This window comes from Osmerus mordax, chromosome 26 (genome assembly GCF_038355195.1).
Source record: "Osmerus mordax isolate fOsmMor3 chromosome 26, fOsmMor3.pri, whole genome shotgun sequence".
Lineage (NCBI taxonomy): Eukaryota > Metazoa > Chordata > Actinopteri > Osmeriformes > Osmeridae > Osmerus > Osmerus mordax.
In genome coordinates, this window is record NC_090075.1 from 4,726,942 (window position 1) to 4,754,652 (window position 27,711).

A 27,711-nucleotide genomic window follows, 5' to 3' on the forward strand; every position below is an offset into this window, starting at 1 on the left:
GACTTGAATTGATAAGGACTCGCTGGTCTGATCGTTGCCCCATATCAATTCAGTACCATTGTCATGACAATGCATTTTGAATTCCTAACAGTAAGCTAATAGTCATGAAATAGTTTTCTATTAAACACATGCAGGTTGGTCTTTTGTTTGTTTGTGACTTGCATACTCTGATATTATATGAGAAATGTGATCGTTTGCTTGAATTTGAATACTGTAATATATTAGTCTATAACTGTTTCTGCACATAACTTCAAAGCCTGCCTGTGAGAGAATGATATCCTATTTGGGACTTGGGTGTCAATATTGACTTGCGTTGTTAATGACATTTACATGCTGTATTTGCATAGTTCATGAATTTAAAAGTTAGGGTAAGCATATGTTCATACAGGGCGGTAGCAGTCTGTCTACCCATCTAATGATTGCTGTCGTCTTAGTAGCCTGTCCTTCGATCTCTCGTTACTCGCTGTAGGCCTGAATCGTCTTATTAGCGTTTTTAAACGTTAATACATGACCTCTTCAGTTTTAGTTTTACATTATACTCGAGCTTTGTGTTGATTTGAAGCGAATGTCTTTCTTTGAAGCCTGTGCGTTTGGAAAGCTCTTGCCGGACCAAATGGCTACAAGTTGAAAATTATAGCTAAAATAAAGATAATTTATGCAGTTGTGAGTATTCCGCAGCGTCGGTATTTATATTTTTTCAAAAGCGTGGATACTTTTAATGCAAGGCTGCGAGAAGAGCCGTACTGAGTTCGTCCTCGGGGCATAGTGGATAAAAGTGAACTATTGCTGTGTGGAACTCGGTGGAGGCGGTTGTGGTCTGCTCTCCGCTGTGTTGAGGACGGACGCAAAACGGATTCACATTATCTCCTGCTTGAGATAAATTACTGAACGGAAACCAGCTGCCGGCTTTAGCAACGAGCAATTATTTGGGCATTCAGGAATATCACTGGACACCTTCATTATCTACCGCACCCTCCTCGTTCGTAAATCCGACCGACTCATTTCGGAGTTCGCTGCACGGCGAAGCCGCACCACCACATGCCTTCAACGCTCTGGGTTGTTGCAAGCCTCGTCTCTCCGAGAGCGCAGTAAATGAAAGATCCCTGACCGAGTCCACATGAACGACGGTCTGACAATCAGATATTTTTGTAATGCCATAATTCAAGATTAGCCGATTTGGACCCCGTCTGCGATCTCTTGTTTTTTTCCCTTGTTTTTTCTTCTTTTCAGTTTTCCTGTGATTTTTTATCTCTCCGCTAGAGCCGGGCTGCCGCGGGACTTTTCTTTTGTTGAATATGCCTCTCATGAAAGTTATGAGTTCTCCGAGGAAGGGACTGCTCTACGGCTTTAAATGCGCTGTACAGTAGATGTGTGTGGAGAGTGCAAGCAGTGTAACTCGAGGCGGGGTTAAAGTTCAGCTCTATGGGGCCGTGAAGCGTTGGTTGCAGTTCGCAGAGTTGGAAATGTGAAAGCAAGAAGCAGAGGCTTTATTTTTCCCTCTCTCTCCCTTCTCTCTGTCTCTCCTTTTTTTCTTTCACACACACGGACACAGCCATCACGCACACACGGGGACACACGGGCACCCACCCACACACACACACTCACACACACACACCATCACACATAAACACGCAGACTCTCGTTACAGTAATCCAAACACACATACACACACCTTCCCAATTCAAGATACAACAGATATGTATTCTCCGCTATGCCTAACGCAGGTAAGTGAGCTTCATGTTCTTTTTACTGTTGCAGTTATTTTTCCCCTTTCAGCGCTAAGGCATGCAGGGCAAACCGACTCACGTTGCTTAAGACAAGTAACTTTGTGTGCGTTAAGCATTCCTGGTTTGTCAGAGCAATGTGAACTAACTAGCACATGGCGGATGGCGCCCACCTTCTATGTATGTACACATGTATACATGCATGTCTATTTCTGTTGTCATATTTTGGCAAGTGTCGGAGACCGTTTCTCTACAGGATTATTTTGTATCCGTTTCCGTTCAGAAATTATATTAGCCTGCCCCACAGTCAAAATTACATGTGCTTGGTGTTGTCGAGGGCGCCTTGCCATAAATTTGCTATGAATGAATGCACACAACGTTTTAGCCCTGGCAAGTAGTTTGTAGTGGTCCACCTATAGACGATAGTAAATGTGTGTAACATGGAGCAATTCGAACTTTGTATCGATTATTTTCCCTCCACAAGCGCCACCTGACTTGACCAATGTGTTGGCTAAAGTTTGTAATAAGAATAACATATGCTTATTATATTTATTCACAACAACAATATTTAAAATATTTTCAAATCTGGCAGTGTATTCTTGGCTACAACTGCATTTCTTTGCAAGTTCTCGGCTGTAACGCGTCCCCAACCAGTCCTTGACACTGAACTTCGCCGTGTGCCTGTAAACGGGGAAAGTCTTGACTTTATCCCACGCATTAAGTGTTATATCATAATTATTGGCGTTTATGATTGTTAACGTTAAATGTCTTAGTCTGGTAGACTGACATACTTTGATTTCGCATAACTTCAACTTATTTTCAGAATTAGGCTTTTCAAGATCAATACAGGATATATGCTTTATAGAAGTTCTATCAGGCTAGTTCCTAGAAAGTTTATTAATTCTTGTAGAAATGTAAATAGCACTCGCAACATTATATTTTTTATATTTTTTACAAAAGTTCGAGATGTCCATGCTACTTCAATATCGAACGATGCCTTTCCTGGATCTGAGGCTTGGCTCGTTAATGCTTTCCCAGACTGAAACCTAAAGCTTAACTAAAATAGATGATAAGTTACATATTCAATTGTTATTTGTTGCTTTGCTTGAATTGAACACACCCATTCTTCAAAGTTCACAATAGGATATACGACAATAGGATAAATGTCAGATTTTCAAGAGAAGTCTAGTTCCGCGTGTCAGGAATGTGCAGGAACTGTATATTCCATACTCTGTACAGTCCAGAGGTTAGGTGAGGTGACAGACCAGTCGACCTAAATGAACATTTAGTTGAACTGATTAAAATAATCGGCGAGCCACTGATTTACTTGTGCTATCGATGTTCTTTATTAGCTACATGTAAATACAATTCACGGATACAAAAATATTTAATCTGCAATCTTGTTCCTTTATCAAATTATACTTGGCTAAAGGTTAACACTTTTTAATGGACATCTTATTGGATGTGCTTGCTTTAGGTACACGTTATCTTGCACAATAGGAGAAAGGGCAGTTGAGCTTTAGAGATATGGGCTTCATGTAGTTCAGTGCCATTTGCCTGCACTCAAATCAATCAAATCACCCATATTAGTAGAGTTGGGATTTAAATCAATTTAACAAATAAGCAATAAAGTTCATTTGTATTAAGTATTTTTTCTTATTCCCCCCCTATGTGATTTTGTCAATGGAAGTGCATAACCAAAATGCTTTTTCTGATTTGTCAATTTTTAAATAGATCAATATTTTAAATGTCAGGTCTTTCATTGTCCAAGTGCCCTGGATGATTTTAGTATTTCTGAATAGTGCCACTGTTAAAGATACCAAAAATGAAAACCTAGTCAATTCAGTGCAACAAACCAAATGAGTAGCATCAATACTTTTATACATATTGGATGATTTTGCATTTTGGGCCTGTTTTGGGTGTATCAGGATGCCATCGTAATCAATTACCTTTCATTGACTATATTCAATCAGTAAAAAATATTGGATGTTTTTTAGTTTGCAATGTAAAAGGTTTCTGGACAGTAAATGTTTGGAATTAAAGCTTACGAGGATTTAATTTAATTGATTTAAAATACATTTCCATACCAGCTAGTCTTTGTAACTGAAACAAATGAACAATGTACGATACGAACATTTGCTCAAATCATTGCAATTGTATGAATAACATTTTAATAAACGTACATTCCTCTTTGTGTCCTGTTGGTCAAACAAACAAATGTTGTTGAGTTAGGAAGGGCAACAATTTTTTCAGTGAATTTGAGTTGGCACTGCCTTTTTTTTGAAGCTCCATATGCTCTTAACAAGAATACCAGGGTGTTTAAATCTCCGGAAACTTAGCAGGAGCGGAGATATTCCTCTTTTGTAATTGCACCTGAATACGATTAGTAACAGTTCCTCTGCTGTGTTGGAGTCGCAGCTTACCTTCCACGGAGCTCGGTGTGCATTAAGTGGAGAAACGAGCCAACACTCTTGTAATTGTCTCTGTGTTGTGGTGTGGGGAAGTGTGGGTGTCAATAGACAAGGATTACCATCATTGGTATTCTAAATTACAGTTATCCATGAGTTGTTGTTACAGGCCTGTTATTTCCAGCCATTAGATCTGTCACCATAGTGTACAGTGGAACCTATAAACTGGAAGTTTCCTTTCGACATGCTTTTTGAAGTGAAAAGACCATATCCACAAACTGAGTTGATGTGTGGAATGAATGGGAAATCATCCTAGGTGAACTTGAAATATCAACGTCTACTGTGTTCAAAATTGTTTGTAGAAAACCCAAATGCATACTCCCTACGTTAGTATTTATTGAAATATATTAAAAAATGGATGACATAGATGATGTGTGTGTGTGTTTGCGTCTGTGTTTGCATAGATCCATTACTAAAAGTAGAAGAAAGGCTATTTGTAACAAAAACAAACAAAAAACCAGCCTCGAGACACTGGAATTGTATACTACATACAAAAACCACAAGTAACAAAGCATTTACAGCCATAAAGAGTAATGTTTCACAATGAATCATCTGAAGTTACTGTTGTCGCTGTGGGCAGTTGTGAAAATCGATCTTTTATATTTCGGGTGAAATTGTGAAATTATACTGAGACTTGTTATACATGCTGTATGTATATATACATATATACATATAGAGAGATACATATAGAGAGATACATCTAAAGGTGTGTATCTGTACGTGCATGTTGCCTCTTTATGTTATATTTAAATGTGACAGTCAGCATACCATCCCTGTCAGGTATTTACACGTATCACAATGTGTGTAAACCTCTTTGATCTATGAATAGTGAAGTATTGGATAGCTTAGGTGGCAAGATGGTCCTAAGGTTGAAGCCAAGGGCCTCCTTTCTCTCCAAACAGCCCTCTATTCACTGCGTCAATGTCCCCCCCCCACCACCGTCAGGGGGTCTGTGAAGTGACAGGGGTGTCATAACCATGTCCATCTTTTTCAGGAATTGTTTGGCATTGTTTAGCTCCGATCTATTCAACTTGCATTAACTCGCACGCTGGCTTAGCAACGTTGATAATCAATCCATTGTGGCTCGGCGTGGCAACGATTGTCTCATAAAAATATCTCACGTTTATCACAAGACACGTATTCTTATCATAACGTTTATATCGTCACGTCCAAACCTTTCTGTCGGACGACGGTCAGAATGAGTCTGAAATCTTTTTTTATTTTTTATTGTTCTTCTTTTCCCTCCAAATGCCGCCAGGCGTTGTTGAAATGTGGTAGCTGGCTTGTGTTTGTCGGGTGGCAAATGCTCATGCTGCCCCAGTAGCCTTGATGCTAACGGGCATGCTCTGCTCCTGCCAGCGAAGACAGACAGTGAGAGTAAACCAGGGCTCAGAGAGAGAGAGAGAGAGAGAGAGAGAGAGAGAGAGACTAGGATAGAAACAGGTGTAACCAACTCAAACTAGGTCTGACCCACGACATGCCTTCATACCACATTCTCGCCTTAAAACCCTGGGGTGGCCGTCCCCAACAAAGGACGGGGGAAAAAAGGACAAAATAAACCTCATGTACAGTTTGGATCTCATCGTGCACTTGTGTGCATGTGTGCACGTATGTTTGGATAGTGAACAGTTAAAAATAGACGTAAAGCGGCGCTGCTTGGTTGTTGCTGCTTCGCCGTGGTCCTGGCAGACCCCCACAGACCCACATTCTTGCCAAAGAGCCAAGACACGGCCTAGACAGGCCTTATTTCACACAGCTCTGCACGGCCCAGAAACACTGGTGTGCTAGCGGGCTCTCTCTTTCTCTCTCTCCCCGCTTATACAACAACCCATATTGCCGCACGTAAAATTTGATGACGCCCATTATTAGGGAATAGATATTCATATTTCGTCTGAGAAGAATTTATGAGAATTTTACAGGCTTGATCCGTCTGTCGTTCATCTTGCCTTTGTCGAACTTTATTTCTCCCAATGTCATTTTATGAAGTGGAAATGATATTCAACCAGTGAAATAAGGGTGTTTTCTTTGAGTTAAACGTGCTTTGCTGTGACATTGTGCCATCAAACGCTAACAAAATTCCTCCACCTCTTCCCCCTTCTTCTGCTCCTCAGGATGAATTCCATCCTTTCATAGAAGCCCTGTTGCCTCACGTGCGCGCGTTCGCCTACACATGGTTCAACCTGCAGGCCCGCAAGAGAAAATACTTCAAGAAGCACGAGAAGCGCATGTCCAAGGAAGAGGAGCGCGCCGTGAAGGACGAGTTGCTCAGCGAGAAGCCAGAGGTCAAGCAGAAGTGGGCGTCGAGGCTCCTGGCCAAGCTCCGCAAGGACATCCGGCCCGAGTTTCGGGAGGATTTTGTGCTCACCGTAACCGGGAAGAAACCCCCGTGCTGCGTGCTCTCCAACCCTGACCAGAAGGGCAAGATGAGAAGGATCGACTGCCTTCGTCAGGCGGACAAAGTCTGGCGGTTGGACCTGGTCATGGTGATTTTATTCAAAGGTATTCCCCTCGAAAGTACTGACGGCGAAAGGCTGGTCAAATCTCCGCAGTGCTCTAACCCTGGGCTGTGCGTGCAGCCTCACCACATTGGAGTTTCAGTAAAGGAGCTCGACCTATACTTGGCCTACTTTGTGCATGCAGGTAAGTCCAATTTATGTTGTTTTGCTTTGCCTCCTCTTTCCTGAACCCAACACCTTCTTTTAAGACTGTGACGCAGCCTATGAACATGTTGGAGCACACTCCACATGGTTGCAACTGAGTGTGTAATAATTCTACTCAGTTGATTCCAAACAAAAACACTTGGATGGGGTCCAAAGATCAAATCTTTATCAGTCAGGGAAGGCCAATGTTCTGCGTGTTGTTGACAACCAAAATATATCCTGTCAAGTTGACATCGAGGAACTCGCGTTCAAAAAGTAGCCCTATTAACCCCCCAAAAACATGGGAACCTCAAACAAACTTTTAGAAAAGTTCCCTTGCACTTGCAAATTTGCTTATTGCTACTGAAGGACGTCAATTCACCTTGCCCTCACTAAACAACTCTGTACTGCCTGCTCTTTTTGTATGCAGACACAAATGTTATCTGTAGCAGACACCCATAATTTCATCAGTGGTCAATAAAGCAGTAGTCTGGGAGAGCGAGACAGCTCTGCCAAATTTCTCTCACTGGCTGCCCTCTCCTTGTTTAAGACGGGCCAGAATTTGCGAAAAGTTGGCTCACCGTAACGACACTGTCAGTTGCCTCGAAAAACACAATTATCTCTGTCACAATTTGTCAGCAAGTTTTTCTATTTCTCAACGTAGGATGTTGAAAATATTTTTCTATGTTCATTAGAGAGTAAAGGCAGATATACGGTAAGCATTTGGAAGTGACATCAAAATTAATCATTTGTTTTCATTTTTTATATACAAGTTTTTCCTGAACTCAGAAGTAGTACACTCAGTGCACTGGTTCCATAAATACTGGATGAAAATAAATATGTAAAATGTAAGAAGATAAAAGTATTATTCACAAACTTCACATTCACATAATGCATTTTGCTTTAAGAATAGACATGTTTTAGGACTTATCTAATGAAGTCACATGTCTTTTGACATTATTCCACACAGTAAAAACAATTAAGATACTTAACACAACCTGTTTTACCATGCCTGCCTCAGAAAACCTTTCCCCCGGTAGAGTGTAGTGAAAATAAGTGTAGAGAAACTGTTAATTGGCGAGAGGCAGTGGAGGATTCTTCGTGCTCTGACAGAAACACAAACACTCACCTTCACTGGCAAGCTCTGGAAACATCTCCATTTCAGCAGGCTAACTGAGCACCTTAATTACAATAATTTCCTTCCCTTAACAGACGCTTGAAAAAACCCTCTGCTGAATTCGGCAGAACGCTCTCCTTCTCTCCTCGAATCATTATAAAAAAAATATTTGGGGACATTTTGCGAATGTTTGTTCTGACCGCAGGAGGATCAGTGAATGGGCTTGAGCGGGCAGTTGAGCGGGCAGTGATTTCTACCGAACACGTATAATGTATGGCATACAGGCTTAGTTAACTTGTAGGAGCCATGGGGTGCTTGTTTTGTCAGGCTGGGAAGGGAGTTCTTTATGTAACCGTGGCACGGAGAGGGTAAAGCACACTAGACATTTTCAGTTGTCTAGATAATCTTAAGTCACTTTTTTACCCTTTTTTTTCTCAGGAACACATGCTAGTTTTGAGTGGAATTTGTCGAGGCCCATTGTCACAAAAAATGTTATCCCCACCCTTCCCGAATCCAGAGATTTGATGTTCAGTAAGCCTATTCATGAGTGCTTTGCTTCCGATGACCAAAGTAAGGTTTCATTTCTTCTTTTTTTTCTCTTTTTTTTGTCTCCTTGTTTTTTTCTGGTCGCAATTGTGAATGAGGTGTTAGGGAGCGAGCAAGCGGGAAGAGAAAGGAGAGGGGTACCCACAAAGCACGCCTGTTGTAGAGTTAAGCCTGCAGTGTCCTCCCTCCCTTTCTCTCTCCCTCTCTCTCACCCCCTCCTCCTCCTCCCTCTCTCTCCTCTCCCTCTCTCTCACCCCCTCCTCCTCCTCCCTCTCTCTCACCCCCTCCTCCCTCTTCCTGTCTCTCCCTCTCTCTCACCCCCCTCCCTCTCCCTCTCTCCTCTCCCTCTCTCTCACCCCCTCCTCCTCCCTCTATCTCCTCTCCCTCTCTCTCACCCCTTCTCCCCCTCCCTCTCTCTCCCTCTCTCTCACCCCCTCCCTCTCTCTCCTCTCCCTCTCTCTCACCCCCTCCTCTCCCCCTCTCTCTCCTCTCCCTCTCTCTCACCCCCTCCCTCCCTCTCTCTCCCTCTCCCCCTTGTCCCGTAGTATCGGGTTTCTTTCTCAGTCTTATTTAAAGCAGCAGAGCATTTCTGGAGCTGCTTGATTAAAAGCCATGTGAAGGCAGCCTGACCTCATGTATGGATGCTGAAGCTGGGTTTTTTGAGGCCAGCTGAAGTCAGTAATTAAATTCATCCCCCAGTCTCTCGCCAGGGCAGGGAGGGTGGGAGCACAACTGGACCTTGATTCATCCATGCAAACAGCACCACATCACCCAGCCACGTCATTCAGGAAATAAGACCCAATTCCAAACCAGTTGGTCTCCACTGTTGATTTATATTTCCCTCCAGTCTGTGTTAAATCTACCAACAACTTTTTTTTGTGTGTGATTGCCGTCTTCTCATTGAAGTAAGCCCCTCCTCTGGAATAATGTAGTCATGTGTTCATTTGTGCCTACGTCAAGTTTGGGGGGGGAGTGTGTGTGTGTGTGTGTGGGTGGTGGAGCACTAGACCTGGCCATCAGTCTTTAAACCAGCGTTGCCCCCCCCCCCCATCACAAGTTTGCCTTACGTGCCATCTTTAGGAACAATGTGGGGTCAAAGCTCAAGCCCCCTTTTGACTCCACAAGCAGGCGGCGCGGTCAGGGCTAATTTACGACCCCAGTCGTCGACTAGGGAACGGGTGTTGCTATCACCGGATCACTCAGCACGTGGCAGAGGTCGTGGCTTAAGATGTTAGGGTCTTGACCTTATTTTCGTGACATTTGACCTCCTAGATAAACATCCTCTCTCGTGAACAGCATGGATGGATTCTCCTGGCTTTGAAGTGCCGCATGGCCACCTTGTTCAGGAGAATCCTCCGGTTAAGAAAGAGCCTGTTTCAAATGATTTAAAGCAGATTGACAACTGATTGTTTTTGCAGGAACTCCAATGACAGTTCGGTTTCTTTATTTTGTTGTGAAAAGGTTTCAACGTTTTTTTGTCCGTCTAACTTCCTGTATCGATCATTTTAAAGTGGTTTGGTGATTGCGATTTTGGTAGTTATCACCACTAAAAAAGGTGTTTCATTTAAAGATGGGATCTTTTTTTAAAGATGTATTCATTTGTGGATGGAGAGCGCAATCATTGTGATCATCACAAATTCAATAAAAAAGACAGTATAACGATGACATGGCAAAAGCTAGACAATTGGAATTTTCACAAGGGAGTTTCCCTAGTAAATGCACTGATGGCTGCATCTAGTCAGCAAACTGCTCCCTCACATCATATTTCACAAATCCGAGAGGACTTGAAGCGAACGGCATTCTGTCCAGTGGATGATGTGCCGTTGTCCCGAATGTAATAACTAAAGCGGGGCTACACCCTCCCTCCCCAGCCCCAGGGCCCTCGGAGAGCACACCTTGATTTCCACGTCAAGATAACGAGCACTTAAACCCCCTAAATGCGTTTGCCCTCCTGATGGTGAGGCTTGTTGATCGCGTGGAGTGTTCCAGAACTCCTCGTGGGGTGGATATCGAGGACACATCTCAGGGTTGTCTCGGGTCATACTCCTGTCTTGATAACCAGGCAGCGGCACCTCACCACCTGCCGGACTGACCCCCGGGGTCACGGCTGACGGGAAGCCATCGCTAAGACTCCGGTCGAGCGTCTGGGACACACCTGACAAGCCCGTGCGAAGAAGCAGGCAAACACGGGTATTAGGAGCGGTCGTCAGATGTCGCGGTGAACCCTTGCTCTGAGGACAACGTCTTGTTGTGGTCGGGGGGAAACACTTTGCGGGCGAGTCAGAAAGGCCTGGAAAGCCGTGACGGGGAAGTCAGGAGGAGGAACGTTCTGGAGGAACGGGGATGTTCTATAGCTTCAACGTAGGCGTTTACTCGCTCCATATCTGTGCAATACAATTGAAGGATATCACCGCCTTCTCCAGATATCCCAGCACTTATGGTGTGAAGCTGCAGCACGCCGACATTTTCCACGGCCGCCTCAAGATATTTATGTCACTCTTACCTTATATGAGCTGCTGGTCAGATGGACAAACAGTTTAGCGTGTGTTGAATGCTCTTAAAGACGCTTGACCTATTTCCCCCCCCCCCCCTGAGCTCTTAAAGAGATTTGTGCTGTGTCGCTCCTAACTAGTGAGCTTTGACGATCCATCCTCAAGGCACAGTAACTTTTAACTTCTGATATAAGAGTGAATCCATTTTGTTTTACTGTCCTGTGGAACAGGAAGCTGGGAACTCGCCTGGATAATTTGCTCAACCTCAACAGGTTGGGGGTGAAAGTGTATTGGGAAATGACTGCGCCTTAAACAGAGCACACACACACACACAGACACAGCTGCTGTCTGGCGGCCAGCGAGATCGCTAGCGACTGTAAACTGAGGTGCAGAGAAAAAGAGTGAAAGACACAGGCCTTTTCCTTTGTGAGCGGTGCAAACACAAAGATGGCGGTTAGCGGCGCGTAGCCCAGGGGGTTTCAGTGTAACACAATCTGCCAGGACGGACGAGCTGACTTTTGGCTCCTCTCACATTACAGCCGTTTTAGATTTCCCCTTCTCTTCCACAGGCACAGAAATAACAATAATTTGCAGCTATTTAAGGCGATTGTGGGATAAACCACAGCCTTTGTTGTGGTTACCACAGTACACATTGTGGTTTGGGACCCCCCCCCCCCCCTCCTACACTCAACCTTGTTTTAGGCACCCCCCTCCCGAAATCACACCAACCACCCAACTGCCAGGGCTATGACTACAACAATGATTGTGTCACCACATTCTCTTTCATGAGTACAGAAACACACACACGCACAACCACACACACACACACACACACACTGTACCATTCATTGTAAATGAGGTTGAGGCCCATTCATAAAAATGCTTTCATTGCCAAGCAGTTTGATATCAACAATGTGCAGTAGCAAGTTAGTGTGGCCAAAGCACCCATGACCTACTGCAGAAATCCCCAATCTGGCACAGCTCTGCCGCCAAAGGCCGAACTCGCCAGGATCTGGCGAGGTCACATAATACGCAGGCTTTTTATAATATCGCTGGACTGTGACCTCTCGTTGAACCATTTCTATGGTGTCTTTATCTGATTTTGTAAAGCAGATCAAAATTCAGATGGTGAAACATTGTAAGATGGTTGTGGGACAGTGTCGTACTGTTCTCTCTGTGTGGACTATCTCCTGTAAACCTGATTGTGCAGCAAATTTCAGGTAATCCGGTTAAAGTACATTGTCAACTGCTGAGCTCTCCCCCGAATCCAGACAGAAATTCCTATTTGGAACATATTTGCTTTCTCCAGAAGGGGATTTAAGGCTTCAGTGATCGCACAAATAAACAAATAAAACTAAAACGGATGGAATACCCTGTGTGGGAAGACAGCATTTTCAAAAGTTTCAGTTTTTGTGACATTTTATTATTTCGTTTTTTCAATGCAATTTTTTTTATTTATTCTAAATGATTATTCCTTGTACCATCCAATCTTAACGAGATTGCTGTATGTTGTGGGGGCTAGCTGTATGTTGTGGGGGCTAGCTGTGTGTAGATGTGGCTAGCTGTGTGTAGTGGGTGGCTAGCTGTGTACTGGCACTGCACAAAAGGGGAGGACGTTGGGCCTCATCAATCCTGCATTAATGCTCCTGTCCACACAGGAAGCCCCCAGCAGGAAGGAGATCGTCACGCAACTTCTGCTCTAACTCCACCCAAACCTCGTCATTTCTCCAAAGTTCTCAATGCCTGTCGTGATTATCGTAACACAAATGGCCCTCGCTCTGTAAGTCCATAGGGGGATGACGACAAGTGTGACTCTGTCGTTACCCGTCCGTTTACATGACATGCTATTAGATGACGACGACATACGGATGGCCCGTTACCTGCACGGTGTTGAGTGTATCCGAGCTGGTGTCGGTCTCACCGGCTCCAGTGGGGTTCAGAGGGCACGGAGCTGGAAGGATCAGCGGCGCAGGCATCCCTCGGGGGCCTTACATGGGCCCTAGACATCTCTTCCCGTCTCACAACTGCAGCTTTGGCTAACTTCTGAGAATGGCCTCTTTGTGCCCACACGCCATTCAACAAGCGTCCCATTGTCTTAGCTCCCTGCTAGCCGCAGCGCTAGTCTTTATTGTGCGCACTTTGATTGTATTAGGACTTGATGAGGACTTCATTTGAATGGTGGGCAGACAGCTCATGTGCTGTGCTGTTCGGACCGGGGGAAACTGTGCTAATCATCTAATTACTGACAAGAATTCTTTTCCCCTCTTTTCCCCTCTTTTTTTTTTTTTTCTTTCATTTTTTTTGTTCGTTCATTTTTTCAACCCACCCTGTGCACACGGGATGAACGAGGGTGAAGAGAGAGGAGAGAGAGAGAGGTAGAAACAACCCATTCTTCTCTCTGCCACTCCTAGAACATTCCACTTGTCTCTCTGTTCACTGATGTACCATGCCACATGATAGTGTGTCGGCGGTGTGCGAGCACATCTCAAAGCAGGCGCACGCACGCTCGCTCGCGCACACGCCGACACACACACACTCTTTCTCTCTCACTTACAAAGACACTGATACACTATAGAGAACTGCGGTTTGGAGGCCATGAACAGCCAAATAAGACAAAGCAGGTGGGGACTGGACAGTGCGTGTGTGTGTGTGTGCGCTCTGATCTCACTGTCTTTAAATGTCATCTCCTCCGTTGTCTTCGTGGGGAGCTGCAGGAATGTCTGGCCCGCCGACGGTGATTTGTGCCAGTCCGTAGTAAACGAGACTAACTGTTAAACGAGGGTAGAGGAGGATCTTAGCAACTGAGACCCCCCCCTCCCCCCCTCCCCCCCACCCAGGACCCCCTCGCTCCGGCCCCCTTGCCCCCATGGTACCATGCCGGTGTTGCAGACGCGCGCCAACTCAAAATGGAGCCTGTCCTGGCACCTCGGCCAGGACCCTGGACAGGCAGTCTGTGTGAAGCCTCAGTCGCCGGCAGGCTACCATTCAGTGTTTCCTTGATACGTTCGTTTCACGTTATTTTGTTTTTTTGAACGTCGTTTCGGCTATCGTTCCTTTAGCGGACAGATATGATCGGGTTACTTACTGACAGGAAGATTCGTATGTGGGTATAGTCTAGGGAGTTAGCTATAACTGAAGAGAGTGATAGGACGTAAATATGTCTGCCTGCCTGTCGGACTGTCAGCCTACCTGCCTGCCTGCCTGCCTGCCTGCCTGCCTGCCTGCCTGTCGGTCGGTCTGTCTATCTGCTCGTCTGCAGCTACAAGGGCTATTGTGTGTTTTCTTGAAAGGTTGAGCTGTATGCCAAGACTTGAGCCCCCCCCCCCCCATCCCCTCAACTCCCCCCCACCTCCCCCCTCCCCTTAAACCAACCCCCCCAAAACCCTGTGATCTACACGGGCCGCCATTGTGTGGGGAAGCCAATTGGGGCGGCATGTAAAAAGAGGGAGCCGACATAAAACGGGACAGCTGTGACTGTCTGTAGGGGAAAGTTGCTACAGATGGCAAAGGAAGTGAAAAAGGAACTACCGTATGGCTGGTGAAATATAGAAGAAAGACTAGGGGTTTGTTGAACTGGATCTTCTTGGGTTTCGCTGTCTGTTTGCTGTGATTGGGTCGTTGTCTTGTTGTTATGTTATGGAGATTATGCTACCTGAATACTCCTTGTACTCGACGCGTCCATCTGCTGTGCAGTTGAAGAGAGATTCATTAGCCTGGTTTCGAAATTCACAATTGGTCAATTGTGATGTAACCGTGTTCCATTCAGTCAAATGATGGGTGTATATTAGCGTGTGCAGGAACATCACGATCATTAATTACAGCGAAGTGTTACGCAAAGTATTTGCAATTTTCCTGTCCCGTGTGTTGAGAGTGTGTATTCTATGAGTCTCTGGCCTGTAGTTAGGAATGGAGGTCAGGAGAGCCAGTGGCCTCTCAGTCCTCCCCTCCACCCCACCTCACCCCACCCCAGCGCTGAGTCACGGGGGAGTGAGTGAACTGGTCCTGTGCATGCACTGGCTACTGAGGGCTGATCCATCCCCCCCCCCCCTCCTCCCCTCAACTGGACAGTAGATCGATCTGCAGCACCGGCCACAGCTTTTCAATCTCCCCCCTCTGCCTCTCTCTCATCCTCTCCCTCAACCTCCAACTCTCGGCCTCTAACACTGCTGCAGCTCTGGGCTCACCGTGTGAACAAGCAGGCTGCGCCGAGGGTGTCGGAAGCAGCAGGGTTTGAGATTTATAAACACATACGTGCGCGCGCGCACACACACACACACACAGAAAGGAATGGAGAACAAGATTTGGGAATTTGGAGGTGTCTGTAAGCTGTGAAGATGGTAGTGATGTGGGTGAGGAGTGCGTCTTCAGAGGAGCAGGGTTCGGGAAGAGCTAACCGGCCCTTATCCAGAGCAGGGGATAAAGGGGGGAGGTCGACTGCGTATTTGGAGGAGAACCGTACGTCTCTTTTAGGCTTGCTCCAGGAGGTGAACCAGAGACAGAGCACCCTTTCTGCGAGCGAGAAGGCCACCATCATGTTGAACGGGCCCGCCTTCTCTCTCCGCGTGTGAGGCGGTTTTTCGTTCTCTCTTTCGTTTCTAAACGATGTTTACGTTCCTCTTGTCAGATGTTCGTTTTGAATTATTGACAAGCGAAGGATAGGAAGGGAAGGGAGGGGGGGGGAGGAGGAGGAGTGGACTAGATTTTTTGAATTATTGAGCCATTTCTCCCCAGCTCTGCCCTCAGTTCCTCCATCTGTGTGCGACGTGGGGGAAATATAAATAAATAAGTAAATAACGATAATAAGTCTGTGGCGCGGGGCGTGCGTGCCAAGCCACAAGGCCCTGGCACGCGCTGAATCCCTCCTTATTTATCGGAGTGTGGCGAGGACGGGCGCTCCTTCAAGAAAACACAACGCTCCAGCCCCTACGCATCAGCAATTACACACTCTTGGCCGGCGTTGGGGTAGTGAATGTAAACAGCCTGGGTCTGGCACGCCGGGTCACAACAAGAGTCGGAGCTCGCAACTCGGGGGCCTCCCTGCGACGCAACCTGGGGAGGGGGGGTACGTTGGTATCTGGGTCCCTTCCTCCGAGCACAAAGTCTCATTGAAGTCTGGTAGGGGCGGAAGGAGGCCCGGAGACGGGGGGGGAGGGGGTTGCGTGCGTGCGTGCGACCGGCCGCGCGCTAATGAGGATCCCGTTCTCTCGCCTCCCCATTGACGGCGCCTCGACCGCCCAGACAGAGGCGGCTCCAGGGGTGAATGAGCGTCCCGCGGAGAGGGAGCGCCTCCGAAGACGCAAGTCGCGGTGACGCGTCTCGGGTAATTGATACGGCACCTTTTGTGCCCCCTCCACCCCCTCCCCCCCCCTCCCAAGAGGAGTGTGTATGGGCTGCCTCGCCCTGGTACTCAGCTCGTTAGTCCCGTCTGATGGGTGCGTGTGACTCTGCCGGGGTCTGGGGCTGAGGCAGAGCCCCGGCCCTGCCGTTTCTTTCTGCTCTTGAACCCGAAAACTGTTTTCAGAGGCGAGACAAAAGCCCCACTTGATTAGTCGGGAAGCGTCTGGGAACAGGGGGGGGGGGATGGCTGGGGTGACCAAGCTAATTGGTCGAAATTTCTAAACACACGTTGGGGGGGGAAAAGTCCCAACGTCCCCCCCCCCCACCTTGAAACGCACCCGTCTTTCTTTTCTTTCATCTGAAGGCCCTAATCTCAAGCGTCCATTTTCTCCTCGTCTTTCTCTTCGTCTTGTTCTTCAGTCTCTCTTCTGAGGGGGCTCGACCCCGACCCCCAGCAGCCAGCGAGCACCAGACCTCCTCTCTGAAGCTCACCTTGCTTCACACAACCGAGGGTGCTCGCCCTCGGAGACCTCGGGAGCCAAACAGGGTACAAACGTTGGGAATAGACCCCCTTGTAGGCTTGGGGGGAAGGGTTATGGCGACCCGAGAAGGTTCCAGAAGACTCCAGCTTCCTGACATACTTTCTGCCAAACAAGCCTAGCCCCACCGTGCCTTCACCCTGAAGGCGCCAAGTCAACGTTCTGGAGAGCTACCAGAGATCACCAGACAGTTGAACCTCCTGTGAGTCAAACCGTCCCTCCTCCACCACTTGCTGTGGAAAACAAGTGACAGGAGCCCCAGACTGCACCCCCCACACCCTCCCTGTCACCCCTCATCACACACACACACACACACACAGCCCTCCCCCAGTGTGCAGGGAGGGTGGAGGGTATGGTTCAAAGTCAGATATACTGAGATAAGGCAACAATCAATCATAGCAACTCTGGGCCGTGTGACCAGACCAACTGCTCTGTGCCGTGACCAGGCAGGCAGAATTTAGTGCCTCCCGCTCTTTCATTCTCTCTCTCTCTCTCTCTCTCTCTCTCTCTCTTTCTCTCACCCTTTTTCTCTTCCTCTCCCTCTTTCTCTCTCTCTCTCTGTCTCTCTCTCTCTATCCCTCCCTCTCTTTCTCTCTCTCTCTCTCTCTGTCACTCTCTCTTCCCCTCTCTGTCACACACATGCTCTCCTTCTCGTACTCTCTCGTTCTCTCCCTCTCTCTTTCTCCATGGTAAAGGTGAAGTACTCCAGTTAGCAAGGTTTTTTTTTCTTCCATGGATGTCCTGTGGGTGAACTCAGTTTATGCAGAGTAGAAAATCTAATATGGACCAGTGTTTAGCATCCTGATATGAAGATAATAGTCTGCCTGACTCTTTGACAGACATATGGTGGTTGGCTTGTAGCAGGCACTGTTCTTTCGAACCTGGCAGGGTTGTGTCGACATGACCGTGTGGGCACACACTTTCCCACACACCCACCCTCTCTCTCTCTCTCTCTCTCTCTCTCTCTCTCTCTCTCTCTCTCATCCTCTCTTTCCCCCATTCCATCTCTTTCTCTCACTCTCTCTCACTCTTCTCTTTCTTTCTCATCCTCTTATTCCCCTACTCCCTTTCTTTATCTCTCCCATTCGCCCTCTCTCTCTCTCTCTCTCTCTCTCTCTCTCTCTCTCTCTCTCTCTCTCTCTCTCTCTCTCCCTCTCCCTCTCCTTCTCTCTCTCTCACACACACACACGCAGAGCCCTCTTTCTCCCGCTCTCAGGGCATCTTCAGCCCCCCTGCTCTGCGGCTTCCTGCTAATTAAATTCCTGCGCTGTCCATTAGACGGATAGAGTGAGCGGGCGCGCTGACTCAGCACAGGTAGAGCAGCCCACTGTAATGGCCGGGAGAGCTCAAGTGCCCAAGCAATTCATTTGGCCCCCCATTTTACACATCCCTGGGTCACCACATGCTTTCAAGGGTGCAGAGAGGAGAGGGAGAGATGGAAGGGTCTGGAAGAGGAGGGTGGAGGAGGAGGAGGAGGGGTTATGAGCTAATACTCTCAAAACGCTTTAATTCTACAACGGACACTCGGCAAGGCTGTGTCCTCTAAAATGTACTGACGTGCTCTTTCTAGAAGCCCCTACGTGCTGGAGCCTCTCCTGTTAGGCTGGAGGTGGGGAGGTGTCCTGCTAGCTGCTGAGTGTCCCAACGTGCGTGCAGCGGGGATCTGGGAACGGCGCTGAAACCGAGAGAGGTTGCAGCGTGGAGCGTCGTCGTTCAGGCAGCCGGAGAGGAAACCTCTCCTTCCTCGTTGAAGATTTTAAAGGGGATATTTTTTTTAGGGCAAAACAGCCCCATATCAAACAGTTACCATAACGACAAGGCCAGTGAGGTGCATGAAGAGCCAGTCAAACCTCCCGTGTGTTTCTTTCTCATGCGAGGCGGGAACCGCACCCCCTCTCTCCCTTCAGGGTTTCTAACGCTGGCAAGACACAGCAAGTCTTATTTAGGGCTCTGACAGGTAATAAACAATGAAGAATTTGCATCCTTGACTCCGGAGTGCAGGGCCGACAGGGAGAGAGGAGTCTCAGACTCCAGGACTGACTGTTCCCTCCGTCTGTCTGGAAACATGTCAGCTAGCTAGCTCCTCCTGACAGCTAGCTCTGTCGCTAACAGTGTCTGTCTGGATTTATAGAAACACCAGACACTGATAATCCCACGTTCAGATTAAGTCAAGATGTACGCAAAGGCTCCTTTGAGTGCCACTGACACAAAAGATATTTGACTATATAATAATGTCAAGGATTTACTTTTTCCCCCCCGCAGCACAAAAGCGTCAGTTATTTGTTTTTAATCACAAAGACCCCCGGAATCTTCCAACTTGTTATGGTTCCAAACGGTTCCCATCATTGTTTGGTCCTCCGCGTGTTAAAGAAGAGAAGCCGGCCTCTTGTGATTCCTCTGGGCCGCTTCAACAGGCTCTCCTTTATGTGCCAGCGCACAGCTCGAGAACAAGGAGCGCTCCTTGAACCCCCTTGGCTTCCCCCATCCCGCCATCGCCATAGTACCCGGAGGCAACGCGCTGAAAGGGTTAAACCCCCCCCACACACACACACCGGGCCGAGCCGAGCAGACTAAGAACAAACAAGAAATTAGAAAAAACAAACAACAAAACATCCAGTTGCCTCCTCCTCGTCCCTCATTAGCATGTGAATCGCCATTCATCCATTTAGGGACCCCGTCCGTCCATCCGAACCCACAGTACCATGGAGGCTCACATAGAGGGCCCACTATCCCCCACTCTATCCCCCGTTCCACAGCCGTCCATACTAAGGAGATGCTGCCCCCCCCCCCCTCCCCAACACACACACACACTGACAATCAGGGAGATACCAGGGTGTCTCTGCAAGGTGTGGTAGACTGGGAGGGGGTGGGGGGGGGGGCGGGTGGTGGGTGGGTGGGAGGGTGTAGCAGGATGAAGGGTTGCAAAGAAGCGGTGAAGAGGAGGGTGGGGGTGAGGGGGCGGGGCTACATGGAGGCAGGGGTGCAGCTGTCTCACACACACCCCCATTCCCACACTCCCCATTCCAATGGGGCTGGTTTGGACTGGTATAGTCCCTAATTCACCATTTGCCTAATTAACATCTCATCTGCATAACTTGTTACCCCCCCCCTACACACACACACACACCCACCCCTAACCCCCCTCTCTGAAACAATGCAGTTCCACTGAAGAGACTTCATCTATAAGCGTCTTCTGGTTAAGATAAAAGAGATCTGCATGTTTAGTTTTGTGTGCGCGCGCGTGTTTCTCTTCTACGACTCGTCTTTCTCGTCGGCCATTAAAGCGGTTGAAGGTTTTGCCACCGCCGGCCGTGTTCTGGGGTTTAGCGTATCGATGTAGATATGGTTGGAACACTTCAAGGTTCTGTCCCAACCAAGCTGGATCTCCCCGTACTGGACCTCAGCACTGTGCTCACGCACGCACAGCCAGGATCTTTCATCGAGGAACCCGTAGCTTTGGTCCTCCTTCCGGACCGTTCTAAACCTCGAGATGTTTTTCTCTCCTTTGAGATTTGGGAGAAGCAACGTCTGAACGGAAAGAAATGGGGTGGATCGACGTCCTTGTGTCGGTTTCATCCGGGTTCTGTCCAGGCGGGGTTCTGACTCGCCCTGCCCCGCCCCTCCCTGCCCCGTTGGTTCCTGTCCCCTCGCTCGGGGGACTGTGAGCCAGCCAGGCAGTGTGGACGCCATGTTCTCCGCTCTCCCTGTGATGGGAACCAGATGTTGGAACGCCAGGGTTGTTGGCGCGCTGTCACCGCGGCGACGTTGATGCGCCGCGTCGCCCCAGCGGTGCTGCTCGCTCGGCACACGGTCCCAAGGTCAACGTGCCTCTCCTCCTCGCTCTCTCCCTCCCTCCCTCGCTCTCCTCCTCCCTCGTTTCCCATCTCTCTCTAATCTGAAGGCCATCTACGGGGATGGGTACATCTTCAGCATTTTGACCTCAGATCAAGACGTTGCAGGTTCGAAACACCCCTGCACGTCGTTTTGTGTAAAAGCATCTGCTAAATGAATACATTAGTATTATTATTATTATTATTATTATCTCGAGGTTTGCTAAACTATTTCAACTTGAAGACACTTAACCAGATTGTTAAACTCCCACTTGTAAATGACGGAGGGATGGCTTCTAACGGGCCTCTAACTTCTAATCTAACTGATTTTGTAACTGTCAAATAGGTTTCGCCTACAAACACTGACACAGTCCTATGACCACCACTCAGCTGGAGTTGTTTATGTTCATGTTTATGACAGATAACAGCCGAGACTAGGCTAACATTGTGTTCCATCGCAGCCCAGATCCGTAAGCCGCCTCCAAACCCAAATACACTTGTTCAGTGGCTTTATTTGAGTACAGAAAAACTCCAGATGCCTTGAGGTTTTGTGTGAAATGAGAGGGGAGTGAGGAGTGTGCGGATGGCTTGCAGGGTTGTTAGCGAGGGCCTGGTCTGCATGTGCATCCCCTCGCCATGTGCCTGGCTCCGTCACCACAAACAAACTACAGACGAGTGCTGTGACCACACAGCTCTCCCTTTCTCCTCCCCGCCTCCCTCCCTCACTCGCTCCCTTCCTTCCTGCTTCCATACTTCTGTTTTCTACTTTGTCTCTGTCTTTTTTTGGTCCGGCTCTTCCACCCACTTCTGTTTTCCTGTTTCAGCTTTAGACTTCTTTTGCTCACTCTCTTTTTTTCCTTTCCTCGCACTTTGTGTTGTCTCCTTCCCTCATTTTTTTTTTTACTCTTCCTCCCTCCCCCCTTCCCTCCCTCCTTCTTTTCCCAGGGTGATTCAGCATTCGGGGAAAAAGGAGTTGTTTTGAGGGGGAAGGAGGGAGGGAGAGAGGGGAGACCGGGAGGAGAGAAAGTGATATTTCTATTTTGTGGGCCTGCCCTGCGCCGAGCTAAGCTGAAATGACAGGGTTTGGGGTGTATTATTACCCCCCCTCCAGCCGCCCCCCCCCCCCCCCCCCCCCCTCCTGCCGTCCCAGACCCGAGCTTGTTCTTTCTCCGCAGAGAAGGGAGGGAGGCAGGAGAAAAAGGAGGATCATTTGTGTGGCCACAGACAAACCTGCTCTCCTCTGACCTGCTGCATAACTCTGACCAGCGACGTTTCTGTTTCTTGTTTGGTTTTCAGTGTGGGTGAGAACCCAGCGTTTATTCCCGGTGCATACTTCCCTGACAGACCAAAGTTATGATCTCCCCTCTCACCCCCTCCTTCCCCTACCTCTCCCCTCATTTCCTTTCCCCTCTCTCCTGCCCCCCTCTCTCCTCGCCTCCCTCCCCTATCCTCCTCCTCCTCTCCTCCTCTCCTCTCCTCTTCTCCTCCTCTCCTCCCCTCTTCTCCCCTCCCCTCGCCTCCCTTCTCCTCCTCCCCTCTGCTCTCCTCCCCTGTCCGACTCTCCTCCTCCTCCCTTCCTTTCCTCCGCCCCTCCTCTCCTCTCTTCCCTCCCCCTCCTCCCGCCTCTCTGTGGAGGGTGTGACCAGCAGTAAGTCTGTGTGTCAGCAGCATTAGTAGCACTGTCATCCTCTGGGTTCCAAGGGCTTTTGAGGGAGACACGTTTTAGGTGCCATCCAAGCAATTAGCCGCAGGATCTGTTAAGTACCCCCCTCCCACACACACACACACACACACTCTCGCTCTCTCATACTCAACCTCACGCACTCACACTCTCTCTCGTACAAAAACGCACACACGCTCTCGCTCTCTCTCTCTCTGCTCAAACACACACTCACGCTCTCCGTCGCTCGCTCTCTCGATCGTGCTCCAACACACACACGCAGACGAGCAAACACACACCCTCCCCTTAAAAAAAAAAAAAAGCCATTAAAATAAAAATACTGTTAGTTAAAATCTAGCTTCCCTGTGATCCCTGCCATAGGCTTTTGGACGGTTTTCGACTGAAGATATATTTAAACAGCGTTTAAATCGTCTGGCAGGGCTGGAGAGCGGTGTCCCACTGCAGAGAGAATGCACTGGAGGTCTGGTGGGGGGAATCAATGGGATGATTGAGCAGAAGCTTAATATGGATTCATGTATTCAGTGATCACAACAGCGTGCGGCATTGATCTGTGGATGACTTTACACACTCACGCACGCACACATACCAACCCAGAAGACGTTTGGGGTGAACAGGAGGAGACACGTGAGGACAGAGCCAGCAGAGAACCAACGCTGGACCAGATAGGCCGTAAAAAAAACAAAAAAAAAACCAGCCTCTCATTTCGACGTCTTTACTAGTCTGATCATGGACAGCCGAGTTTGGTGTTATCGACTGGTGTCACTGCATGCCAGCACCGGGGGCCCACGCATCCGCCAGTAAAACCGCCCCCCTCCCTCCCCCCCCCCTCAGCTGGGCCAGCCAGCGAACACACACACACGCAAACACACACCTCGCCCGCGTGTGTTGCAGCTTGATTAATACGCCACAGGGTCCTGGCAGTCCTATCTCTGTATGTGCGCTTCTCCCGAGTCACACGCGCGGGGGGGGGGGTTTGTCCATTTTTACAGATTACCTCGTTGTAAATAAGTGAATTGACCTCATTAAGCATTTCTTTCGAGGCAAGACATCCCCTTGAAGGGAGGAGAAACAGGTACAGTGTGCTGTGTATCTAGAAATACATAAGCAGGAAATATAATGGAGGCCAGGGGGGGGGGGGAACAGGTGGGAAGTTAGACCAGGAGAGGGAGATGGATGGAGGACAGGAGAAGAGAGAGAGAGAGACAGGAGGAGAGATAGGACGGAGGAGAGATGTGGAGGAGAGAAGGGATGCTTCAGACTCACATTCAGGAAAATAATTACAGGAGCAAGAGCAAAGTCTTCCTTCGAGCCTTCCCTATTTGCTCTCTCTATCTCTCTCTCTCTCTCCCTCTCTCTCTCTCTCCCTCTCTCCCTCTCTCTCTCTCTCCATCGGTGTGGTGCGCGGCACATGATATTTAATCCGTCATCTTTGTTTTCAACAAACACGGTGCAAGCTGTTGCTGGCAGGCCAGGGCTGGGCCCAGCCCCATCTGGAGAGCAGGGAGCATGTGTGAGGGGACTGGAGGGGGGGTCGTAAAGGGTGTTGGGAGAGAGTTCGCGTATGCCGGGGGTTTGGGTTGGCGGAGGGGGGGGGGGGGTACTTTGGTCCTTCTGACCTGATGCTCCTCTCCTTATCTCCCTCTCCCCTCCTCTCCTATCTTCTCCTCTCCCCTCCTCTCCTATCTTCTCCTCCCATCTCCTCTCCTCTCACCTGATGAATAATTCAGATCTAGTACACGAGGGCCCCTCTCTTCTTTTGTTGTTGTTTTGCGTTTGTCGTCTGACGCCGATAACGTCCCTCCCCCTTTTCATGGCCTGTTTCCACAGCGGAGGTTCGTCTCCGGAGGGAGGGAGGTTAGAGGATGGTTAAGGAGTGTTGTGTGAGGGAATCATTGGAACAGTGGATAAACAGCTTCACCTGTCACACAGGGACTACACACTGCCTGCCTGTGTGTGTGTGTGTGTGTGTGTGTGTGTGTGTTTACAGGGACATGTGTGTGTCACTTGGGAAACCCAGCCTGCTCTAATTCAGGCCTGGTCCAGTCCCTGTGGAATTGATCGGTAGGGGTGGGGAGGATTGGGTTTCTGCCTCTCCCCCCCTTCCCCCCCTCCCCCTCTTCCCCCCTTCCCTCCCCCCCTCCCCCCTCCCCCCCTTCCCCTCCTCACCCTCTTCCCCCCCTCCCCCCCTCCCCACAGCAGCAGTTGTGTGTTCCCTCTGCTCTCACCTGCGATTAGCATGACACGCTAACGTCAGTCATTAACGCTGTCATGTTAATGACACGCACAGCTCAGCTGCAGACGCTGGCTCCCGTGGCTTCTACGCGCACACGCACACGTATGCACTCACACACCGAGACACACACACACAACTGTGTCCGAGGTGCTCGGTAGCGTCTGCATCGCTGGGATGGGGAGGGGGTAAACACGCTCCTATGTGCTGCTCGCAGGGACATTTCAAGTGGCCTGGGCCCAGCTGATTAAAAGGATTACATTTTGATTTGTGGGAATTGATTGGAAATGAAATCAAACTGATTGCGACTCTGCAGGCCCCTGCCGTGTTCAAATACGGCGAGAGCCCGAGGATCTCACCACAAGTGCCCCAATCAGCTGGCGTGGGGGGGGGGGGGGGGGCGCGGGCTCGCGTGGGCACGCGTGTTTGCCTGAGATAGGGTTAACTGTTTGAGTTGAACATCTGTCTTTAATGAGGGCTCTTTGTGTGGCTGCTCCTCTCTCTGTTGTCCTTCATAGACTGGGCCTGCATGTCCCCTCCGCTCCTCCGCGGCACAAGCCCCCGGGGCCAGCCCCCGCAGACAGGCACCGGAGGATAAGAACGACTTTACCGCGCACTGAAACACTCTGATAAACCTAATAAGCAGTGACGTTTATCTCTTAACAGACGGCAAAACGAATCCCAGACCAATGTAATAGTAATTCCACCAAACGTCTATTAAGTTCATGACTTTTGGAACCAGGTTGACATATCACTGGAGGAAGACTTGTGTGTTTTGGGTCTTCCGGAGTTCTACGCGGCTGTGTGGGTGTGCATTACTGTGTGTGTCTGTTATAGTTCAAACTGTGTGTGTGTCTGTGGCACTGTGTGTGTGTGTGTGTGTGTGTGTGTGTGTAGCCAGGGCTGGAGAAGGATAGTGCTGTGTGCATGAGACCCACCAGGACCATCGTTCTCCATAAGTACCTCCCTCCCTGTGAAACCCAACACACGCCCCCTCGCTGTACTCACACTGTACACGCACACACACACACACGTGTCTCAGTGTCCCTGGTCTTACAGTAAGTACAGGGACATTCCCCCGAGGCAAGTAGGGTGAAGTGCCTTGCCCAAGGACACAACGTCAGTTGGCTTGACCGGGAATCGAACTGGCAACCTTTGGATTACTAGCCCGATTCTTCACTGGGGTTGCAGATTTGAGAGCACAGGGCTGGGGTTAGCTGGGGTTTGGGCTTAGGTATTACCCCCCCCACCCCTCCTCCTCCACCCCCTCTCCTCCTCCTCCACCCCCCCCCACGCCCCGCTCAGTCACAGAAAATCCTGGGCACTTCAAGAATGTCTGTTGGGAGGGGAGGGGGGTGAGGCTTAGAGAGGGAGGTCAGGAGAGGGTGGGGGCTATCAACAGAAGGGTTGCCCGGTAACCATCATCAGTGGGGCTGGAGGCTGACTAGAGGCTGGGGGGGTGGAGGCCACAGGGCTGGGCCTCTAACAGCACCCGCTTCAGTGGGAGTGTGAAGACTTGACGACAACCACCAACAGATGCCGAGCACATATTGACAATGAGACAAACCCCCCCCACCACCACCCTGCCACCTCGCCCACCACCACCCCCCCCCTCGCCCACCGCCACGCCCCCCTCGCCCACCGCCACCCCCCCCTCGCCCACCGCCACCTCGCCCACCGCCACCCCCCCTCGCCCACCACCCCCCTGCCACCTCGCCCCCCCCCCCCCCCCCCCTCGCCCACCACCACCCTGCCACCGCCACCTCGCCCACCGCCACCCCCCCCTCGCCCACCGCCACCTCCCCAGCCTCACAGCAGTTGTTTTTATTTGTCATAATCACAAACATCCACTCCAATCAAAAGAAGAGAGCACGCAGCCCTCAAAGAAAACAGAAGAGAACTTAAATTAACCCAATCCCCCCCCCCCCCCCCCACCCGACACCTTCAAAGCAAATGGGTCACGTGTTGCACTCCCCTATTCTAAACTGTATTTATTTGATTCCCCCCACAAACACTTCAACCCCCCACGACTCTTCTCATACTGTCTGCGCTGCCCGCCTGCGAGCTCTCAGCTTGTTAGTGGGCTTATTTCGATTTCACTCTCAGCTTCTCAGAGCAGCCTCAATTAGAGGAATCTCTTACTGACTTTTAAAATACACTCAAGCTCACACACACACACACACACACACACAGGCAGTAGAGGAAGGTATCTACTCTCATTTGAAAGCCACTGCCCTTCAGGTGTGTGTGTGTGTGTGTGTGTAGGGGGGGGGCGGGATGGCTCATGTCGGTGCTTCTTATAAATAATTCCTCTCCGTATTGCTCTTAAACGCTGGTGCCCCTGCAGCGGGCTGTCACGCCGTCACCCCTCCCCGTGAACCAGCCTGTCCAGGGTCCCGGTGCAAGGCCCCCGCGCCCCCCACGGGACCTCCCCGCGGCCCGGGGGGGGCCCGCGCCGCGGCCAGCAGCGAGACGAGCGCCATCGAACCAGGACCTGGGAGTCCCTCAGGCAGGGCCGCTCGAACGCCCCCCCCCCCCCCCCCCCCCCCCTTCCCCACCCACCTTCCCCACAGACGTGAGCTTGCTGTCTGTCTGGCTGCATCAGCAGTGCAGGCAGTGGTCCTGGAGGGGGGACAGAGGGGATAAATCAAACTCCCCCTCCCCCCCTCACTGCGGCTGGGGGGGAGGGGGGGGGTCAGCTGAGTCTGGCTTTCCCACGCGTCCCCTGAGGGCTGGTGACGAGGCACAGGCCAGCACGCAGACCTGCCCTGGGAGGGGGGGAGGACTGACTGTGTGTGTGTGTTGGAAGGATTGCAGTACAGATAGATAGATGCAGGTGGGGATAGGGGTGGCTGTGGTACAGAGATGGGACTGTGTGTGTGTGTGGAGGCAGGAGGACAGTATAGATGGAGAGAACCTGGTCTGGTGGGAGATGTTAGCTGGGCGTCAGACAAGTGCCACAGCTCTTCACAGTGTCCAGAAACGGAGCGTCAGAACTGCCCTGCAGCCCGTGTTCATCCCAAACCAGAAACGAGCAGTATCGCCACATCTTCATCTTAAGAACCAAATCTCGCCTCGGAAAGAAAACACAGCGAATACATAAACAGA

At 49.6% G+C, this 27,711-nt stretch overlaps 1 protein-coding gene across 1 annotated transcript in view; it reads left to right on the plus strand.

Annotated features, from left to right (window-relative positions):
* Positions 1–1,600: 1,600 nt before the first annotated feature.
* LOC136935793 (nuclear factor 1-like) overlaps positions 1,601–27,711 on the plus strand; it is a 29,415-nt gene continuing 3,304 nt past the window's right edge. The window contains exons 1-3 of the mRNA XM_067229455.1: positions 1,601–1,724; positions 6,304–6,832; positions 26,951–27,128. Coding sequence (XP_067085556.1) covers positions 1,698–1,724; positions 6,304–6,832; positions 26,951–27,128 — 734 coding nt within the window. The 5' untranslated portion in view covers positions 1,601–1,697. The remainder of the gene's footprint in view (positions 1,725–6,303; positions 6,833–26,950; positions 27,129–27,711) is intronic.